This window comes from Clupea harengus, chromosome 8 (genome assembly GCF_900700415.2).
Source record: "Clupea harengus chromosome 8, Ch_v2.0.2, whole genome shotgun sequence".
In the NCBI taxonomy this organism is placed as follows: Eukaryota; Metazoa; Chordata; class Actinopteri; order Clupeiformes; family Clupeidae; genus Clupea; species Clupea harengus.
In genome coordinates this window covers 23,751,982-23,770,525 of record NC_045159.1, presented here as the reverse complement: position 1 = coordinate 23,770,525, position 18,544 = coordinate 23,751,982, and the positions used below count along the sequence as shown (strand labels likewise).

At 45.4% G+C, this 18,544-nt stretch overlaps 1 protein-coding gene across 1 annotated transcript in view; it reads right to left on the bottom strand.

Moving 5' to 3' along the window:
- Nucleotides 1-1,438: 1,438 nt before the first annotated feature.
- Nucleotides 1,439-18,544, bottom strand: part of spns2 (spinster homolog 2 (Drosophila)) — a 76,186-nt gene continuing 59,080 nt past the window's right edge. The window contains exons 9-13 of the mRNA XM_031572402.2: nucleotides 17,757-17,822; nucleotides 16,838-16,936; nucleotides 12,296-12,459; nucleotides 9,386-9,434; nucleotides 1,439-3,024 (exon numbers count right to left, since the gene is read on the bottom strand). Of these exons, the coding sequence (XP_031428262.1) occupies nucleotides 3,013-3,024; nucleotides 9,386-9,434; nucleotides 12,296-12,459; nucleotides 16,838-16,936; nucleotides 17,757-17,822 (390 nt within the window). The 3' untranslated portion in view covers nucleotides 1,439-3,012. The remainder of the gene's footprint in view (nucleotides 3,025-9,385; nucleotides 9,435-12,295; nucleotides 12,460-16,837; nucleotides 16,937-17,756; nucleotides 17,823-18,544) is intronic.

The window sequence follows — 18,544 nt, the reverse complement described above, 5'->3', positions numbered from 1 at the left end:
AATAAATAAACAAGTTCATTGGTCTAAAACAAAGAATGCACTTCAAAGCTGAAAACTGAAATCAAACCAGCACAAGGGTCTAAAACGGCTGTTAGCACGTGTAAATACATGTTTAAACCTCTGCTCTGACGTCTAGACCCAACCCCTTGATCACAGTGTAAATAAACTGTATTTTAAAACATGATTTTCTTTGCTGATAAAATATAATGAAAATATACAAGAGTTATTAAAGTCAGGGACAAAAAAAAAAATCTTTTCAATAATCTTCCTCACCAGAACCAATAAACAAAACAATAAATACATTGCATCCAAGCCGTTGTTTACAATATATTAAAACTGCTGCATAATATAGTTGTTTATCTTTATAGCATTTAGATATAAAACTCATATACAATAACTCATAACAAAAAAAAAGACATCCTGACAGAATGATAAAAGAAGCTTAATTAAGATAATGTTGCATGTGTAAACACACAGGAGGCGTCAGCGTCACATTCAGATCTCTCCTCGCGCTTGAGAGAAGCCCAGATAGATGGAGAGAAGTGCAGATCCCCCCACCCCCCTCCCCCTCCCCCTCCCCCTCCCCCACCCTCATACACACACACCATACCCACAAGGCCAAAGCTTCTAGCTCCCCAAACACAAGGGTTTACATTTAAGCTTTGGGGGAAAGAATCACAAGGGTTATATTTAAGGACGAATCTTGAAAAAAAAAAAAAAAAAAACGTGATGATTTATTTTTCTAAAGCCAAACTTTTCAATAAGAAAAAATTCTAACACATCTAACCAATGGTCCATATTTCTGCTTGAACAACATTGTTGAGCACAAGGAAACATCTTGATTATTGCCATTTTCACCCATTTTGTAGCATATTGCATATTTTGCAGACCGGATCAAACGAAAACATTTAGGATGGAGGCAACCATTTAAGGAAAATCCTTATTTCCTTCTGCATACAATATAATTAAAAAAAAGTCAATCTTCCTCCTAAAGCAAAGTGCTTTATCCTATGCCATAATATGGGGCTTTTGTCAATAACAAAAGTATTTAAAATCTGAGAGCATATATCAGTGTCCGTGCAAGCCAAACAGGTCAGATAATCCCAATCATTCCAGTCAGTCATGTTAAACTCAACACCTAGATGCACGTTAGTTGTTTGCATAACTGTTTCTTCAAGTTCATTTCTAATGCACAACTCTGAACACTTAATCATTGAGCTGGATCACATGAGGGAGTGATGTTATACTGAATATCAGCATGGCTCAGTCATAGGTTTGAGGTTAGAGGCCAAATAACAGCCATGCTGATATTCAACATAAAGAGCACAACCGTCAGTGTGATATTGATTTTTTTCCCGCAACAGTTCAACAAACAAGGTGCTCATTTTGGATGTTTCTTTGGCTCTGCACAACAAATATTCTACTAGTAAGATTTCAACTAAATTGTTTGTTGTTCTCAAGCAGCACATGAACTGACCACAGGTCAGCTGTAAAACGGAGAAAGCACTAAAACCTTGCCATGCTGCTTAACTATCATCACATGTGGAATGCCTCCCGTCCAGTCAAGTTAACGGCTCATCCGGGCCCGGCCGTGGGTAAAATGACCTCTTCCAGGGGATAAACGTCTGTCTTTAATTAACTTCATAATTGAAAGACACTTATTTTCCTCTTAATCTCTTTTCCTCTGTCCTTTGAGAAACTAGATATCTACAACGGGTAGGTAGAGAAAAAAAGCTGTGTACAAAGACTTCTATTCTCAGAGAGTCAACCAGGGGCATTTCAAACCCGGCTTAATGAGGCTGCCATTCTCTCAGTGGGTGGATTCCAGGACATCTCAAAGCCAACAAACTGTAAGGAATCCCTACATGAAAAAAAAGAAAGGCTTTGGCGAGGTTAAACCACCGCGGTGTCTGCTTCGTTTACTTGTTAAAATTCCTCTTCCTCCTCCTCCAGTTGCTGAGCGCTGAGCTGAGGCACCTGTACGCGCTGAAGCCAGTGTATGCGTGTTTGGCCTTCTCTACTCACTTTTTTTTTTTTTTTTTTAAAGTTGTACAAAAAGATAAGACATCTCCAGTGTCTTGTAACGATGACTGGGCTGCACTCCTCTCCCTTTCGCCAACCCTTTGAAACAATCATAGGCTTGGACCTCCAGTTTCAAACAACGATGCTGACAAGCACTACAAAAGATGTGTCAAGTGATGTCTGTCGTCTTTTTGCGATTGACAGTGTGATGTAGCTGAAACTCCTTTTTGGAATAAGTGCTAAAAAAAAAGACAAGAGAAAAACAAAAGAAAAAGAGGGGCTTGTATATCTGTTAAGGCTGGCATTCCAGTCTTTCATCAGTAAGGGTGACTGAGACGTCACTGACTCCATGTTGGTTTGCTTGTGTGTGGGTGGGTGTGTGTGTGTGTGTGTGTGTTTGTTTTCCCACTACTTGCTTTCCAGTATTCATCCTGTTTTTTTTTTTTTCGTTTGGGAGGAGGGGCAGCCAGTGACACCGTGTAGCTTAGGGTGGGGAACCAGTGGGGGGGCTGTGAGGGGATGGAATGACATGGCACTTGGTGCAGATTGACAGGCATCGTGACGGACACTGTGCCTCTTTTCAGTAGTATGGCACTAACACACGGGCTCATCCACACGGGCGCCATTTTGGCTCCATGCCCCCCTCCCCTATTCAGCCGCATCAGCATGGGAGGCATCACCAGCTGCTGTTCGGCTGGCTTTTTTTTTTTTTTATCGGACACAAGGCAGTGCCCACATAGTGAGGTGACCATGCCGTGGCTCCAGTTACGAGCAGCCTCCAAGAAATGGAAGCAAGAGAGAGAGAGAGAGAGAGAGAGTGAGAGTGAGAGAAAGAAAGAAAAATAAATAAAATATGAGAGCAAGGAGGTGTCGTTTGCTTTGATAAAGAGATGATCGACGTAGATAGTCTAGGATGTCCAGTGGGTGAGCTGCTCCTTCTTCCCCTCTCTAGCCAGGCACCTTGTGCAGCCATCAGGTGCTGGCCTCTCTTCACTTGTTGACCTGCACAGACAGACACACAAGAGACAGACAGACAGGATGGTTAGCGGTTGAGGGTGGGGGGGTGTTTTCGGCTTCCCTCCAGGACGTTCCCATGTAATTATCACGGCCCGGCACTTGCTGCCATCTGTCTAGCTGTCCCCACGGGCCGTCCCAAGAACAACACGCCCGTGGGGACCCCTCCACCGGAAAAACAAGCTTCCAAATCTCCATCACTACAACGCCCTCCGACAGACAGATACAACAGCCCACTTTAACCTGATTGACATCTCTGGAAAAACACAGTATTTAGGACAGATTCACCACTGCGGTGCTCTGAGTGAGCTTGTCTTTGTTTGCAGCAGCTAATTTTGTTTCCTAAATTCCTAAAATGATTCAATTATCTGTGCGAGGAATTATTTGTTGGTTTTATTCCTGATTACTGTGCTATTATTCCGCCGTGGACGAGGCAGACTACAATGGGATGGGATTACAGCGCTGAGCCTGCCTGTTTGTTGTTGTTTTGTCTTTTGTTTAAACTAACAGACACAAACATGCACACACACACACACACACACACACACACACACACACAGACACACACAAACAGAAATGTCCCAATGGGTAGGTTGAATGTAGCAGCGCTGTAATTAACTGTCATGCTGGATTACAGAATTTTAACGATAATTTTTTTCTTTGTTTCCCAAAAGCTATTGAGTCACCCCAGTGAGCAGTTTCACCCGAGGATCTGCAAATCCCTCCTGGTTAATGCTGAATCGGGAAATACATCAGATATTTGTTAGGGATGTTTTTTAACCAACGTTATTGTCGTTGTAGTCTAGTGCTTGTAGTCTAGTTACTAATTGGTATTAGCGTTTGGCCAAAGGGTATGGTTAATCATCAATCTACAGTTCATGCACCTGTGACTGAAGTTTGCCGAAATTCTGTAATGAATATGAAGACAAACACAGACACACACACACACAGACACGCACACACACAAACACACACGCACACACACGCACACACACACGCACACAAACACACACAAACACACACACACACACAGACACACACACACAGACACACACACACAGACACACACACACAGACACGCACACACACACACACACACACACACACAGACACACACACACACACACACACACACACACACAGACCCACAGACACACACACAGACACACAGACAAACACACACGCACACACGCACGCACGCACACACACACACACACACACACACACACACACACACAGACACGCACACACGCACACACACAAACACACACGCACGCACACACACACACACACACACACACACACACACACACACACACACACACACACAGACAGTAGAGAGAGTAGCGGGTATAAAGCCAAATAGTCGTGTCCAGCTAACCTGTACTTGCTGGAGGTTTACTGTGTGGAGAGCTGGTGTAGCAGAACCAGATGGACACGGGAAACAAACACAGCACCAGCCTGCCCACATCCTCTGGCCGCCCTCTCCCTCTCACTCTCACTCTCACTCTCACACACCATACCACTGGCCCGCTGTGGTCGTGACTCCACTGCGCTCTCCAGCCCAGCTCACACCACACCACACCACACCACGCACCAGACAAGGACACTGACGGGGGCTACTGACGCAAGCGATCCATATTTTCGAACAGAGAAGAAAAAGAGGCAGCAGAGTGGCAGACCAGACTGTGGAGTGAAGCCCTCTGTAAACCCGGCTGGTGTATTTTTAGCCACACTGATGGGATGAACTCCACCAATGGCACAATGTGGATCAATGAAAGGTGATGAGGATCCAGGCTGATCCTAATCAAATGGAGGGATGGACAGACAGAAATATATGTCCACGTTTACTTTACTTTATGTTTGCAGTGCATTCTATGGTAAGACCAGAGGTGTAAAAAGTACTGAAATGTTGTACTCAAGTAAAAGTACAATTACTTTGATGAAATTTTACTTAAGTAAAAGTAAAATTACCCATCTAAAAATGTACTCAAGTAAAAGTAAAAAGTAGTTCATTTAAAATGTACTTTAAGTAAAAGTTACTTAGTTACTTTCAACAACTTGATCGGGGCCGCTCCTACATAGTGCAAAAAAGGACAAGGCGTCATAAATCCAATACAAAAACTAGTTATTTTTAATTAAAGGAAATCTTTAGAAATATAAGTGCAATGACATTAAACATGTCAAACATTAAACATTAAACTGTCAACGCAACATTTAAGAACTTTTGGGAGGACATGTCAAGACATGAACCACATGACAGCTAAAATAAAAAAGTTAAAATGCCGCTGCCCCACTATATTAAAACTTTGGTTACTTTACTTGTGTCCACCTTTAGAGCATTAGTCTACAAACTTCTTGTTGAGTTTGAGCAGCAGCTTTTCAAGGTGTGTAGAGTTCATCCGGGCTCGCTTTGCAGTAAACGGCAATCCAGCACAGCCGAAGAGTCACTCGCAGGCGGTCGAGGCAGGTAGGCCAGTATTGAGTTTCAGGGACAGTTTTTTGATATTCTGAAAGTTCAGCAGATCCATATTGACTGAGACACAGGCTAGGTTCCCTTCTAACTCCCCTGTACCTTCTGGACTTCATTGAGGAAAATAAATCATCTTCATCGGATGAATGTTGTCCAACTTGCTTCAGCCCCTACTATCCGGTCAAGATGTTGTCTGACATAGACTAGACCTGTAGAATGACAAACAACAATTCTGACAATTAAGTATTGAGCTGCCATCAAGAGTGCATCTTAACACAGAAATAGCTATAAATAGCTACTTGAGATGACAGACCTACAGTATATATACAGAATGATAACATTATTTTCTATTTCTACATGCATCACAATTCACAATCCTAAATTCTTGCTAACTGAGACCCCTGAGCATGAACATGAAAGACGTGCACGTTGCAAAGCCACCACATCGTGATAAATTCGAGATAACGACATACACATTGACAATGACTTGTCCAACTGTCTGACAACGATGGTGTGCGCATTCACATCGTTCCTGTTTCAGGGCATGGGAGGCAGCCAAATGATTAGCCTAATATCAGTTTATGCAGTGTATCTTATTGTTGATGACTGATCTGCAGTTTTTAACACAATATGAGAGACTGAACATAATAATGCTATGAATTGAAACGAATGGAAGACAGGAATGAAATTATTATTAGTCTATTGGATGACGGCTGTTAACAGAATGATGGGTACATGAGTGTATAGCTAGCCTAGCTAGCTAGCTATTTGACGTTAGCATACTCAGGGTGGTTGCAAGTGCTAGCCAAAATGAGGCTAAAAGTGCCATGACACGCATATTTTGCTTATTGTAGCAAAGCTAAAAAACAACAAAAACGCTGTCTGAACTACTAATGGAAAGGGACAAATACTGTACTTACCAACACATGCTTGCGCAGATTTGAAGATTAATTTTTATAAGCAGAAAGTTCTGTCTGGCGGGGCAGGCACAGCTTACACTGCATTATATAGCTGTTGCCTCTTTTAGGTTGGAAGGCAAACTGCTTGCTGAGTTGTGGATACGGGGTTTCTTCATCTTCTTTAATTTTAACTTGCGGAAAGTTCGGTGCTTCAGCTTGTTGGTCGTCCGCAGCTTGTTGGTAGTCCGCACTATCATCTTCCTCCAGCTCTATCTCTCGTGACTCGACACCGGCGGCCTGCATCGACTCTATCATCCACTCTATGCAGCATCCACCACTGCAATGAGAATTGTCGTGCGCGATTCCCGCCTTTCGGTTTCCTTTCTTGAACTATGTTTTTTTTTTTACTCAGTAACGGATGTAATTTCCAATGTAGCGAAGTACAATACTTCAGTCAAAATCTACTTAAGTAAAAGTAAAATTACCGATTTCAAAAACTACTTAAAAATTACAAAGTACACAAAAAAACTACTCAATTACAGTAACGTGAGTAAATGTAATTCGTTACTTTACACCTCTGGGTAAGACACCAATGCACTAGATGAATTGCTCCATTTTGTGGTTCCAGAATGCAGCCTGTGGTTCATTCCTCTAAACCCTGTCTTGTCTCTTGCAGTTTGTAGAATAATGATATGCTAAATTCACACAGAGGCTCTCTCTACCGCCCCTCCACCAGAATGGTGAATCTTTGAAGCACCCATGACAGAAAATCTCAACAAAATGCTGTCATATTTGTCATTAATCTTCATTAATTTCCCAGCCTGTGAAAGTGAAGACTAAGAGCTGTGTGTAGGGGTTGGACGTGTCTGTGGTTAGGAGCACGCTACTCTTTGGAGGCTCTTAATTGGATCCCAGCTTATCTCATACCCATCAAGGATTGCATCACCAGAGATTAATGCTTGATGATGCATTATGGCTTAAGTGATTAAACCACCGTCTAAATAAAACTGCCATCTCTCTCTCTCTCTCCATCACTCTTTCTATCCCCATCTCTCTCTCTCCTCCTTTTTCTTCTCATCTCTGTCTGTGTATCCCCCTCTCCTTTTCTCTCCATGTATCTCTTGTATCTCTCCCTCCTTCTTCTCTCTCCCTATCCCTCACTCTCCCTCTCTCTCTCTCTGTTTAGTCCATCTGTGTAAGGGCATCCCCAGTACACTGCTGCCATAACTCATCCTCATCGCTACAAGGCTTAATATAACCAAATGGAGTCCCATTGACCTCCCTTGAAACCACCCCACCTCCCTTCCCCCCTATGCACGGGCTACACATTAAAGGCCTTCCTCGTGATGGCTGACTTGGCAGAACAGAGGACATTTGCATTACATAACTCTGTCTCCTTCACTGGCCCTGACCCTATGGACTGCATTGATCTGTATGTACATCTATTCTAGTGCGGTGCACCCATATTAAGCATTTGCCTAATACGTTTAGTCTCAAATGATCTGGCCCCCAAGGCCATGGTTAACAATCATTCGCGAGGAGACAGCCATTGATTTTCCCCTTTTAACATCCTCTCCTGATTTTTGATTCTTGAGAGCAGGGAGAGGCAGTCTGAAAGGCAGCAGAGTTATGCGTTTGTAGAATAGCCTTTTAAAATGGAGGCTGAATGTACCTCTCACAGAATGAGAGTCTGTAGCCGGTGCTGTAAGTGAGCTGCTGAGGTGTGAGAGCCTGAGAAATGCAGAGCTTGGATGTGTAATAAATGGGTGAGATCTTCTCACCCAGGGGCCAGTCACTTCTTCTTCTTCTCACCCTGCTGTCCACACAGGGGGGTGTTGATAGTACCGCCAGGGTGAATTACATAACGCTGAAGACATACTCTCCTTCCAGACTGTCAGACCAACTACTGAAGGGTATAAAAGAAAGACGTGCAGCGGGCAGAACTCCTTGCCCGTGCCTCCGCTGCCGGCTCGATGCCAGCCTTTGACACAAACACAACAGGAGGTCGGGCGCGTAATTTCTTGCCCCCCTGTCTTGGCAGGATAACCTTTCACAATAACATGAAAGAGCCAACCCGTGCCCCTTCCAATCAATCTGTCTGGGCCAAAATCTTGTTATTTTGTACTGTGATACTCCCGGGCAGCCATTGTCTCGTGGCCGAGGAGCTGGCTAGCAAGGTCAGACCTGTTTCCTGAGTATTAGGCGGGTTTTTTTTCCCCTCTCTCTCTCTCTCTCGGTCTTGAGACTAGAGGCACACACCGGTAATTACACAAAGGGTCCCCACGCAGCAAGTGGCGTCGGGTGATAAGGAGAGGAAGGAGAAGAAAGAGAAAGGGCAGCGCGACCTTGACAGGGTGCCAACATATTACAGCGGAGACCTGCCACGCCAAGAGGCCCCCTCTCCAGGGCCCAGCTCCAGCCGCCCTGAGGCCTCTGGGGAGCTCTGCGGTAAACGCTACAGCAGCGCGCACACTGGGCCCTCACTCAGGAGGCTCGCTAGTGCCGTTTGAGTTGGGGACACAGGGGAAAGTGGGGAGGACTGGAGGAAAGATAAGTTTGAATGGAAAAAAGATTTTGAAAATTGGGATTCCTATTAGGAACAGTTGTCAAGAGTTGAAGAATTGTTAGAAATATCTGGAGAAGAAATTGTATACTAAAGCTAACCTAGTTAAAGCTATTTCAAAGCTAAAGTTTTATTTCTATTTTAAGTTTCTTTTAATGTTTGATTTAGATATTATATTACATCAGTAGCTGTCTTTAGTATTATAGCATTGAAAAACATGTAGTCCAGCTGACTGGGGCACTCTATAATTCCCTATTTGAAGATTTTAGCGTTAAGTAATTGTCAATGTGGGCCAACAGATTAATCCTGCTTTACGAATGACACTCGGATTGGATGACTTCCTAATATCCCCTTGGCACACTGAAAGTCTGGCAGCAGACACACTCAAGCATAACCACAGAGCTGGGTCCTTACCTTGACCGAGGATGGTGGCCTGGTGAGCTGGCTGGTGAGCTGGCTTATCCTGCGGGGAAAAGGAGAGAAATAAAAACAATGAGACGGAGCAGAGCAGAGCACAATGAAGTCAAGTCAAGTTCACGTTCATTGCCCACAGCTCTGGAGTGCTGAAAGGCTTCACAGCAAAGCTCCGTAAACAGGAGCAGCAGCAGCAGCAGCAGCAGCAGCAGCAGAGTTCCTCCGGGATCAGGACACTGTAGAGTCTGTGTGGGGCCCAGGCCTTATGGGTGGCGTACTTATTCGACAGACCAAATACATCCAGTCCAGTTTCTCTCTCTCATGCTAGCTCTGGTCATTAGTGCACTTTTCCCAAGCGCCATTCCTCACACCCCGTTACACACTGTCACTTCCACCTCCTCCCTCTCTCCCTCCCTCCCTAATCCCCTCTTCCCCAGTCTCTATCTTCCTCTGTTCCTTCGTTGGCACCGTCACCTCATCATACATCACACCGATCCGCCTGCCTCGCCCGCCACTGGGCTAGTGACTCGGGCACGCTTCAGCCATGCCCACACTCATGAAAGAGACTGTGGTGGTGGTGGTAGGTCGGGGGGGGTGGTACGCCTTCAGGCAACGTGCCCAGTGATGCCAAGGCAATAAAAGCAGATGAAACAAATGAGATCTCATGCACGTGACAGAGGGCCAAGGGATGGGGGGTGGGGGTGGGGGTGGGGGTGGGGGGGGAGGGCATGTATTTGCCCAGCCAGGGCCTCTGCTATAAATAGCATCCCTGCACTTTCAAAAAGGGAGCGCTAACAACCTGGAAATAATGGAGCCCCCCCCCCCCCATGAGTGCTGCAAATAGACTGCAAACGCTTCACTGAAGGGACCCTTCTGCTCCTGGCTTTTATAAATAGAGCGGGATGTCTAAGGACAGCGCCGCATTTGTTAGCATGCTAGAGCAATATTTGTGGATGGCGGGGTTTCTGAGCGTGAAGGAACTATTGTTTAAAAAAAAAAAAAAAGAAAGAAAGAAATTGGAGTTATTTCCGTATGGAATACGCTGGGAAAGAGCAGTGGAGCAGCGGTCTGACCTGAGCTGGGAGCATTCGTTTCGCTGTGCATTATGCATGCTCTTTCAGACGTTCAGCGCATTTTCAGAAAACAGTTTGTGGCGTTGCCTTTCAAGCATGCAATATGTGTATTATCCGAAGAACAGAAAGTATGGAGATACATGTAACCAGCTCTTCTTCATTTCACATACATATTTCACCAATACTATGGTATAGAGGGCGAGTGGGGTAAGATGAGCCAGTGGGTAAGTCTACTGACCACCTGTATATGGGCAAGCATACACAATTCTTGTAATGTGACCCGAAATTTAGTTTGCCTTCTCCATTTTCATCTTGCTGTGGATGAAAGAACCATGTGGTTGAAGTGGTAAGTGTATTTCCTTCACACGAAAAAACAAATGTTATTCCCTCGGCTACAGGTTGACTTGAGTACAAAACGACTCCTCTTACCCAACCCCTCCCCTATCCACAGAAAAGACACACCCATTCCAGAGGTTCTGTCTTGCTGTGTTCATTCCTGCCACTTTATCTGTTGTTGACTGCACGCTTGAGCAGTGGATTGTGGTAAGATAGAGTTTAGCTGCACAAATACCAGCTACCCACACACCTCACACTGTGGTTTAACATGATTGACCACAGGACTGACTTTTGATATATCTTGGGAGACAAACAAAACAATAACATTTTCAAAGAAGAAATAATCAGTGTGATGAAAACCACTATTCGACAAGAGATTCTTACATTTCTAACTTCTCAGTTCTCATGTTTACCAAGAAGCAAGAAGCTTAGCTGCGACCTTACCAGTGTTTTTTATGCTTAATATACAGGTGTATAAATGCCTGTTCTAGCTCAGCCATGAAAAAACTGTATCTGAACGGCCAAACCAAATTGATTCTTTAAGTGAATGGATTATCTGGTCATCAGCGTAACCACTTAAATCAATGCGTCTCTCAGCTGACTTGGCCATAGATGTTAATCGTGATCAGATAGCTGCTTTCTGTGAACCGAATTCCAGAGCGATGATTGTCTGCTGTGCCATCCTCCTGCCCTGTCCGCTATTTATGCTACGCCCGTGGGGAACTTTGGGAAACTATGAAGCGCACAGCCCAAGGTCTGCAGGGGAAACTCAGCTCAGTGGACACTAGTCTGCCACCCTGCCTCCGATTGCCCTCCACTTCAAACAGGAAGGAAGTCATTTCTAGGAGGCAAGGCACAGAGGAAGTCCACTTGATAAAACAATGCCCCCCCCCCCCTCCAAAAAAAGCTGCATTGCATCGATGGCCAAGACACTGTGCTTGTTTTAGCCTTTTAAGGCAATGAGATGAGAGACTAAGCACAGAGGCATGTATGCATTTGTAGCACCAGCAAAAAGCCTATTGGTCTGCCTGTATGTATATGCTGAAGGCGGCAGCTTATAATGGGAAAAGTAAGCAGACAGGAGCCAAGTGACTGTTGGTCTTTAGTGAGAATAGCTGGTGTAAGCAGGGCAGCGTGGGCTTTAGTGACGGACCAAGGGCTCATGAAATCCCCCTGCTCCTTAGAGACTGTCAGAGAGTGTTTTTACTGGCTGCCTGGTGTTGGGCTGCCCCCTGTCCTGTGCTGATCCCTAGCCAATCTGTGAATACGAGGCATTGTGTTTAGCAACTAGCAACTTCCATAACCTTAGGTAGCTGAGGGGGAAATGTATAAATGGAATCTAAGAGAACACAATTATATAATAAAATGATAAGGTTCTACTGTGCTGTCCAATTCCGTCCCTTCCGCTCCGCCAAACTGATACTCGTCATCCTGTGGTGTCATATCTGGCGGTGTTCTTTACCCCCACCATAGCAGGCCAATGGGAGATCAAGGTACTCACTGTTTCTCTGCCTTTTCCCTGTCGTCCAGGAAGAAGAGGGCCGTGGCGAGGAAGAACATCCCCCCCAGGACGATGACGAAGGGACACAGCATGAGCGCGTAGCCCAGGCTCAGGAATTGCCAGAGCACGGATGACTTGTAGGTCTGCTGCAGGCCGTCGGAGATCTGCAGAGAAAACACACACCAACACTTAAGGCCAAGTCCCACATCCAGCTGCTGCAAGTCTTTCTTTTTTTCTCGAGCGGTGTGAGCGGCCTGAGCTCCTACTGTTTGCCCTCTGGCACCATCTCCAATGTTCACGACTTAATTCATTCATTCATTAATTAGAGGATGGGTGTGAATATCAATCTGCCATACTGATGCAATTAACAGATTTGTTGTCACCACTTAGAGCATTGTAAAGCGGAGTAACAATGTCGTGTAGATTTCAATAAATCAATGAAAAGGTTCAACAAACAAAATTAAGATATTGATTTTAAACCTGGAGGAAATGTGATGGCTGGTACAAACAGTGGTTTGCAAACAAACACAATAATGTCTTTTAGGATTGGAAGAATGGATTATGGATTATTCAGCTGAGCAAATGGGTGTGAAGAAGCCAGTACACATACGGAGATGTAGTATTTAAATCAAACAAAATAACACTTTCCACCGCAGACAACTCATGAATGGAAATACATTTGAATATTTTAAAGGGAGGCAAACCCACTCCATTGAAGGCATAAAACTTTAAACCAAAAATCTACATGCTATGCAGTAGAGTAGGGGGAAATCAAATAGCTGCTAAGGGATGTTGTGAAATGCTGACACAGGCAAAGTGTTTTCCCAGCATGCCTGTGGGTGCCTTGGACCGTGGCGGCACATGGCTGCATACCACTGTTGGACAACGGGAAGTGACCCTGGTCACGTCTCCTTTCTGCTGACTCACCTGCCACTCAGGAAATCACCTGATTGATTGGCTTAATGCACCAAATCTTTTGCCGTGAGTGTTTAATGTTGTAAATCAACCTAATAGCAATGCATAGATTATCCTTAAGGATTAGGCCTAGAAAGTGTTAGCCACAAGGTACAAACAGATGCTGACTGTGTGTGTTTGCGTGTGTCTACCGCACGTACATAACCCAGTGTGCTGCCAGGGAAAATGAATTAAGAATAAACTCATAAGAAGAAAAAAACACATTTAACTTTGCATGGATCAGATAAAAAAAAAAAATCAACACTTTATTACTTTGAACAATTTGAAGGTAATTAAATCGCCACCCACTTTGCCTCAAGGTGTATTAATCTTGATTGTAAATCCACAAACGATGTTGACACAAGATTAAAATGTAATGGGCATGGGGCAGGAAATGTGTCTGGTGTAATGGCTTTTGGATGACTTTAAAAAATGCAATCCCTGCTGTTCTGAATCTGCACATACAGTGAGCCCCCCGGGTTAAAATGACTAGAAATGAACGTAATTCAACGTTGGCCAATCTCTCATTTCCTTGCTTAAGTAAGTGGAACTGAAATTTTCAAACCCACTTATGAAGACTGGCCCGTGTCTGCCTTGCCGTGGCCTGAAACGGCAGCTTGTGCCAGCGGCCCACTCCTGTGAAGCAGGGTGGAGTGGCTCACTCAGCTGAGACAGCTATTAGCAGAATGAGGCCTGAGAATTTGGAGCCATGACTTCATATGTCTACAATGCGGCCCACCGGGGTAGGTTTTAGGTACCTGAGAAAGGTGGGCAGAAAATGGCACTGTGCTGTTGCTATGTAGCCGAGGTGTGCCTTTTCAGTGAAAGCCTCATATGTGAGGTCGAGTGCTTTCCTCCCCAGGATGAATACAGTGAGTGGGTGCCCGCATTTCGCGGATCTGTCCTGTGGTTGCTAAGTGTCAAGCAGCTGGTGTGGTTTTCCTGTGGGAGATCCGCACAGTCTTTAGATTGGGGAAGTGCGTGTGTGTGTGTGTGTGTGTGTGGTGGGGGGCTGTTTGTCGACTGTGTGAGGAAACGTCACTGCCATCATTGCACCGACTCGCTAAAGCCTCCGGTATGACATGGCAGGATCACCAGTGACGCATGTGCGTGCATCCGCAGGCCTGCCAGAGGGAGCTGTGACTTAGTGCGAAGTGGAGGGACATCCTGTGTGTCTCGCCCTCAGGGCTTCTATCAGTGACACACAGGAGCTCCCCATCAGGGGCCAGGGGCCCCTACACAGGGCCATGTCACTGGCTGTGAACACTGGGGTAGTGATATACCCAGCTGGCCTCTGGAGCCCTGTCAAAGATGAGGCGATGCTCTTTGCAGAAAAAAAGCTCCCCCAGACACGTCCGTCATTATTAACAAAGAGCTGTGAATGTGCTAACCTGACATTTTTGAGCTATTGGAAACGTCTGCTCTACGAGGTGGAATGTCGGGACTACCTGGAATTTAACCCTTGTGGACGTTTGTTTGTGATGTTTTTCTGTTTGCCCAGTTGAAAAGACAGCGTGGGCCCCAGTCTCTCATATTGTGTGGCTCCTGTTGAGATGCTCAGGCTGGCTGCTGGCAGAGAGAGGCTCTGCTTAGGTAATGACAGGAAAGTCTTGGGGCTGATGCTACAGTATGTTACATAATCATATGGCCTTGCAATGAAAAACAAGCCAGACAGTTGAGGATCGGCTAAAGGCTCCAAAAAAACATCCCATTATGTCATCCTCACATGTAGTGCTTTTGCTCTTCATGTGTTTTACTCTCAGGCTGCTGTTGTTACTGTTAAGGGCTTCAGGAGCTTTTGTTCTTCATGTGTTTTACTCTCAGACTGCTGTTGTTACTGTTAAGGGCTTCAGGAGCTTTTGTTCTTCATGTGTTTACTCTCAGGCTGCTGTTGTTACTGTTAAGGGCTTTTTTTTTTCTTCTTTTCTTCAGGAGCTCTCGCTACCTGTCTGTTTTCCCTGCTGTGAAGGTAATTTCCTCTTTCATCGCTAATTGCTAATTTGAGATGGCAGTCTCAACAGCTCCTTCTGTCAGCACACCCCCAGAGCCTGTGGAGTCCACGCTCTCTCTCTACTGCCACCGTGTAAGCCTACTCCATGCCTCCCCGAACGTGAAGAAAACAGCACAGCTCCTCATCTTGTAAATGTCAAAGACAGATGGGCGACCAGAGCAAGTGACATGCTCCACAGCTGAGGGCCTGTCACTCAACTATGACTCACCCCTGTTAGGATATCTGAACAGGATATCTGCCACTGTACCTCCTCACTCACTCACCCTTACTCACTCACTCTCACTCACTCAATCACTCACTCACTCACTCACTCACTCACTCACTCACTCACTCACTTGGCTCTACCTCCAGCTTCCCATCCATGTGTGCAGCTATGCTGCCCTGTGAGAGTGTGTGTGTGTGTGTGTGTGTGTGTGTGTGTGTGTGTGTGTGTGTGTGTGTGTGTGTGTGTGTGTGTGTGTGTGTGTGTATGTGTGTGTATATGAGAGTGATGGGCTCCATCTGCAACTATGGCTCCCACGGGGGGTTTGACCCAAGGTCGGAAGTGGCAGGGGCAAGGAGGACTCCAGGAGAGGTGTGACAAAACTCGGAAAAAAAGGTGTTCCGGTACTGTGTGGGTGGAATGCTGTACAGTAGACAGACATGTAAGTGGGGAATACTATTTTTTCAAAACCACGAAAACTAAATCAAATAAACTGAAATCAAAACCCAAACTGAAAGACTAAATGCAAATAGAAACTAATGAAAATGTCCAAACTATAAGAACTCTGGCGGACCAGAGCCACATGGCCACTGTAGTCAAATACTTCACACTGTCCATTCACATCCCCTCAGATACTGCCACTGTAATGTGGAGATTTCCTGCCCCTTACTAAAATAACCTTAGTGCTCAGACGTGTAGTGATGAGAACAGTCCGGAACATCAGTCTGCACAGAATATTCTGGATGACAAAGGATGGCAGGAATGTGTTTGGCGAGATATGTTTGAACAAATCACCCTCATTGGCTTTCACGGCGGGGGTACTAATGAGCCTCCATTCTGCAGTGGTCAGATGAATTATGCGTCTGGCGTTGCCGGCGCTCGGCTGTCTGCACAAGTTGTATTTCAAACCTGCGTCTCGACCACCGAATAAAAAAAATATATGACAAATGGGACGACAGCTGACCCTAACAGCCTTTTAATCATCTTTAGTCCCTGCATAAAAACACTGGGCCTGTGATTCAATTAGGCACGGAGTGAGAGTACTGGAGCCAGTGAGGATATGGCAGTTCAGCTGGGTTAATTGTGGAACACCCTGCTGTGCAGCACCAGCACAAAACATCTTGTGTCAGACACGAGACATTTTACTGAGGGCTCTGTGCCACTAAGAAACTCAACTCACAGCAAAGAGAAACTAGAAAGCTAAGCAAGGAAATGCTCCTTTCTGTTCAAGTTGAAACTACACTTGCTGATTTCCACAGCCGTGTTCTCATTTCTAGGAAGTTGAGTGATCTGATCGGAAAACCACAACCCAATCGGAAATGTGAGAGCTAAAGCTGTACTGAAGGTTGAGTTATTAATAGTTGTAATATCTTACCAGGCCAATGAGAGATGGGCTTCCTGCATCCCCTAGTAGATGGGATACGAAGCCCTGGAGGGCTACCGCAGTGGCTCTTCGTGTCGGTATGACAACAAACTGTAAAAAAAAAAAAAGAGAGAGAGAGAGAGAGAGAGGTTACATAGCCGTTTCACAGGGGAGTCAGAACACTTTCACGGGAGAATTAAAAACAAAAACAATACGGTAGAGAGAGAAACATGACGAATACTTAAGAGAGATGCAGAGAGAGTGACAAGAGAGACTCAACCAGCCATGACATGGAGGCAACTTCAGGAGTCTTCAATTATACAAACTCCTGTTCACCTCAGTGCCACAACCCTCCGTCGGTGTCGCATCGCGTTAGGAGGGTGGGACGTGAACTGCCTCTAACCCGGCGGTAAGTGCTGGTACCTCTGCGGCTGTCTCTTCCCCTCACTACGGATCGCCCAACGGGAGGCTGGCTGGCCTTTCCATTTCACAGCAACTCCTGTTTAATCTAGCTTAAACTAATTCAAGAATGCTTTCTCCATTGTCCCTACTGTCTCTCTCTACCTCTCTCTCCACCTTTCTCCATCTTTCTCTCTGTGGTCCCCTCTCTCTCTCTTTCTCTGCCTGCCTGTTTCATTCTTACCAACCCCCCCCCCCCCCCACCCCCTCAACTCTCGGACACAAAAACATAGTTTCACTGAAAAATTGTTCTACCATTTTATTTTCCATGAGTGGTGTATGCATTAAGCTCAATCAAAGGGGTTACTGCGCCCTCAACCCCGCCCAGCTCGAACATGCTCTCCTCACAGTCACGCACTTCCCAGTCCCAAATAAGCACCCCGGAGTGAGGATGGCCAGTCTTGTTTGAGCCGCTCGCTCCAAAAAAACTTTCCAGCGGCACAGTAGATAAGTATAGGCTTCCCATACGTACCATTAAAATGTCCGCCGTAATGGCCCAGTTTAAAAAGAGCAGCGTCTCTCCAATGAAGATGCAGACCTAGGAGAAGAAGAGAGCGAGAGAGAGAGAGAGAGGAGAGGAGAGGGATGAATGTCTATTTAACATGCTTGATTTTTCTCCCTTGACAGCAATGTCAACATTCCTGACACCAAAGACAATCCCTGAATCAAACCTGATGTGTTTTACTTCCCCACAGCATCGTAAAAAATGTAAAACTGGGCTTTGAAATGTGGAGACACGTTATTCTGTGGTTGGATTAAATAGATTCGTGGGTCTGTTTTCGGGGAATACTTCTTTCTGACCCACGAAGAGCTACAGGCCATCAGTGGGGGGCTTTACAGGCTGACTGACATCTAGCGAACACCACATCTCTGGTGTTTCACGAACTTGTGTCCTTCTGGGAATGGACCAACGTACACAAGGTTCTCACACACATCCGTGGTCTGCCCGCACAACTCGGATTCCAGGCCGGGGGTATTTAATGGCAAATTACAGCAGATGTATTAAATATCGTAAATGATCCAACAATTTATACCATGTGTACATAGTCTCTCGACAAACCCAGTCCTAAAACAAGCCAGGGAACAGCTGGTTGGGGAAGCAGCGTGACCTGCAGAGGTCTTGGTCATGGATCTGGTGAGATTTGATTCCTTCGGAATTCCACCAATTCGTCGCAAACCTGACTCTCTGTCCGCTTTTGGTTTTATATGCAGAACAGCCTGCTGTCAAAAGTTTGAGGACTTGAAGTGACTGGGGAATGG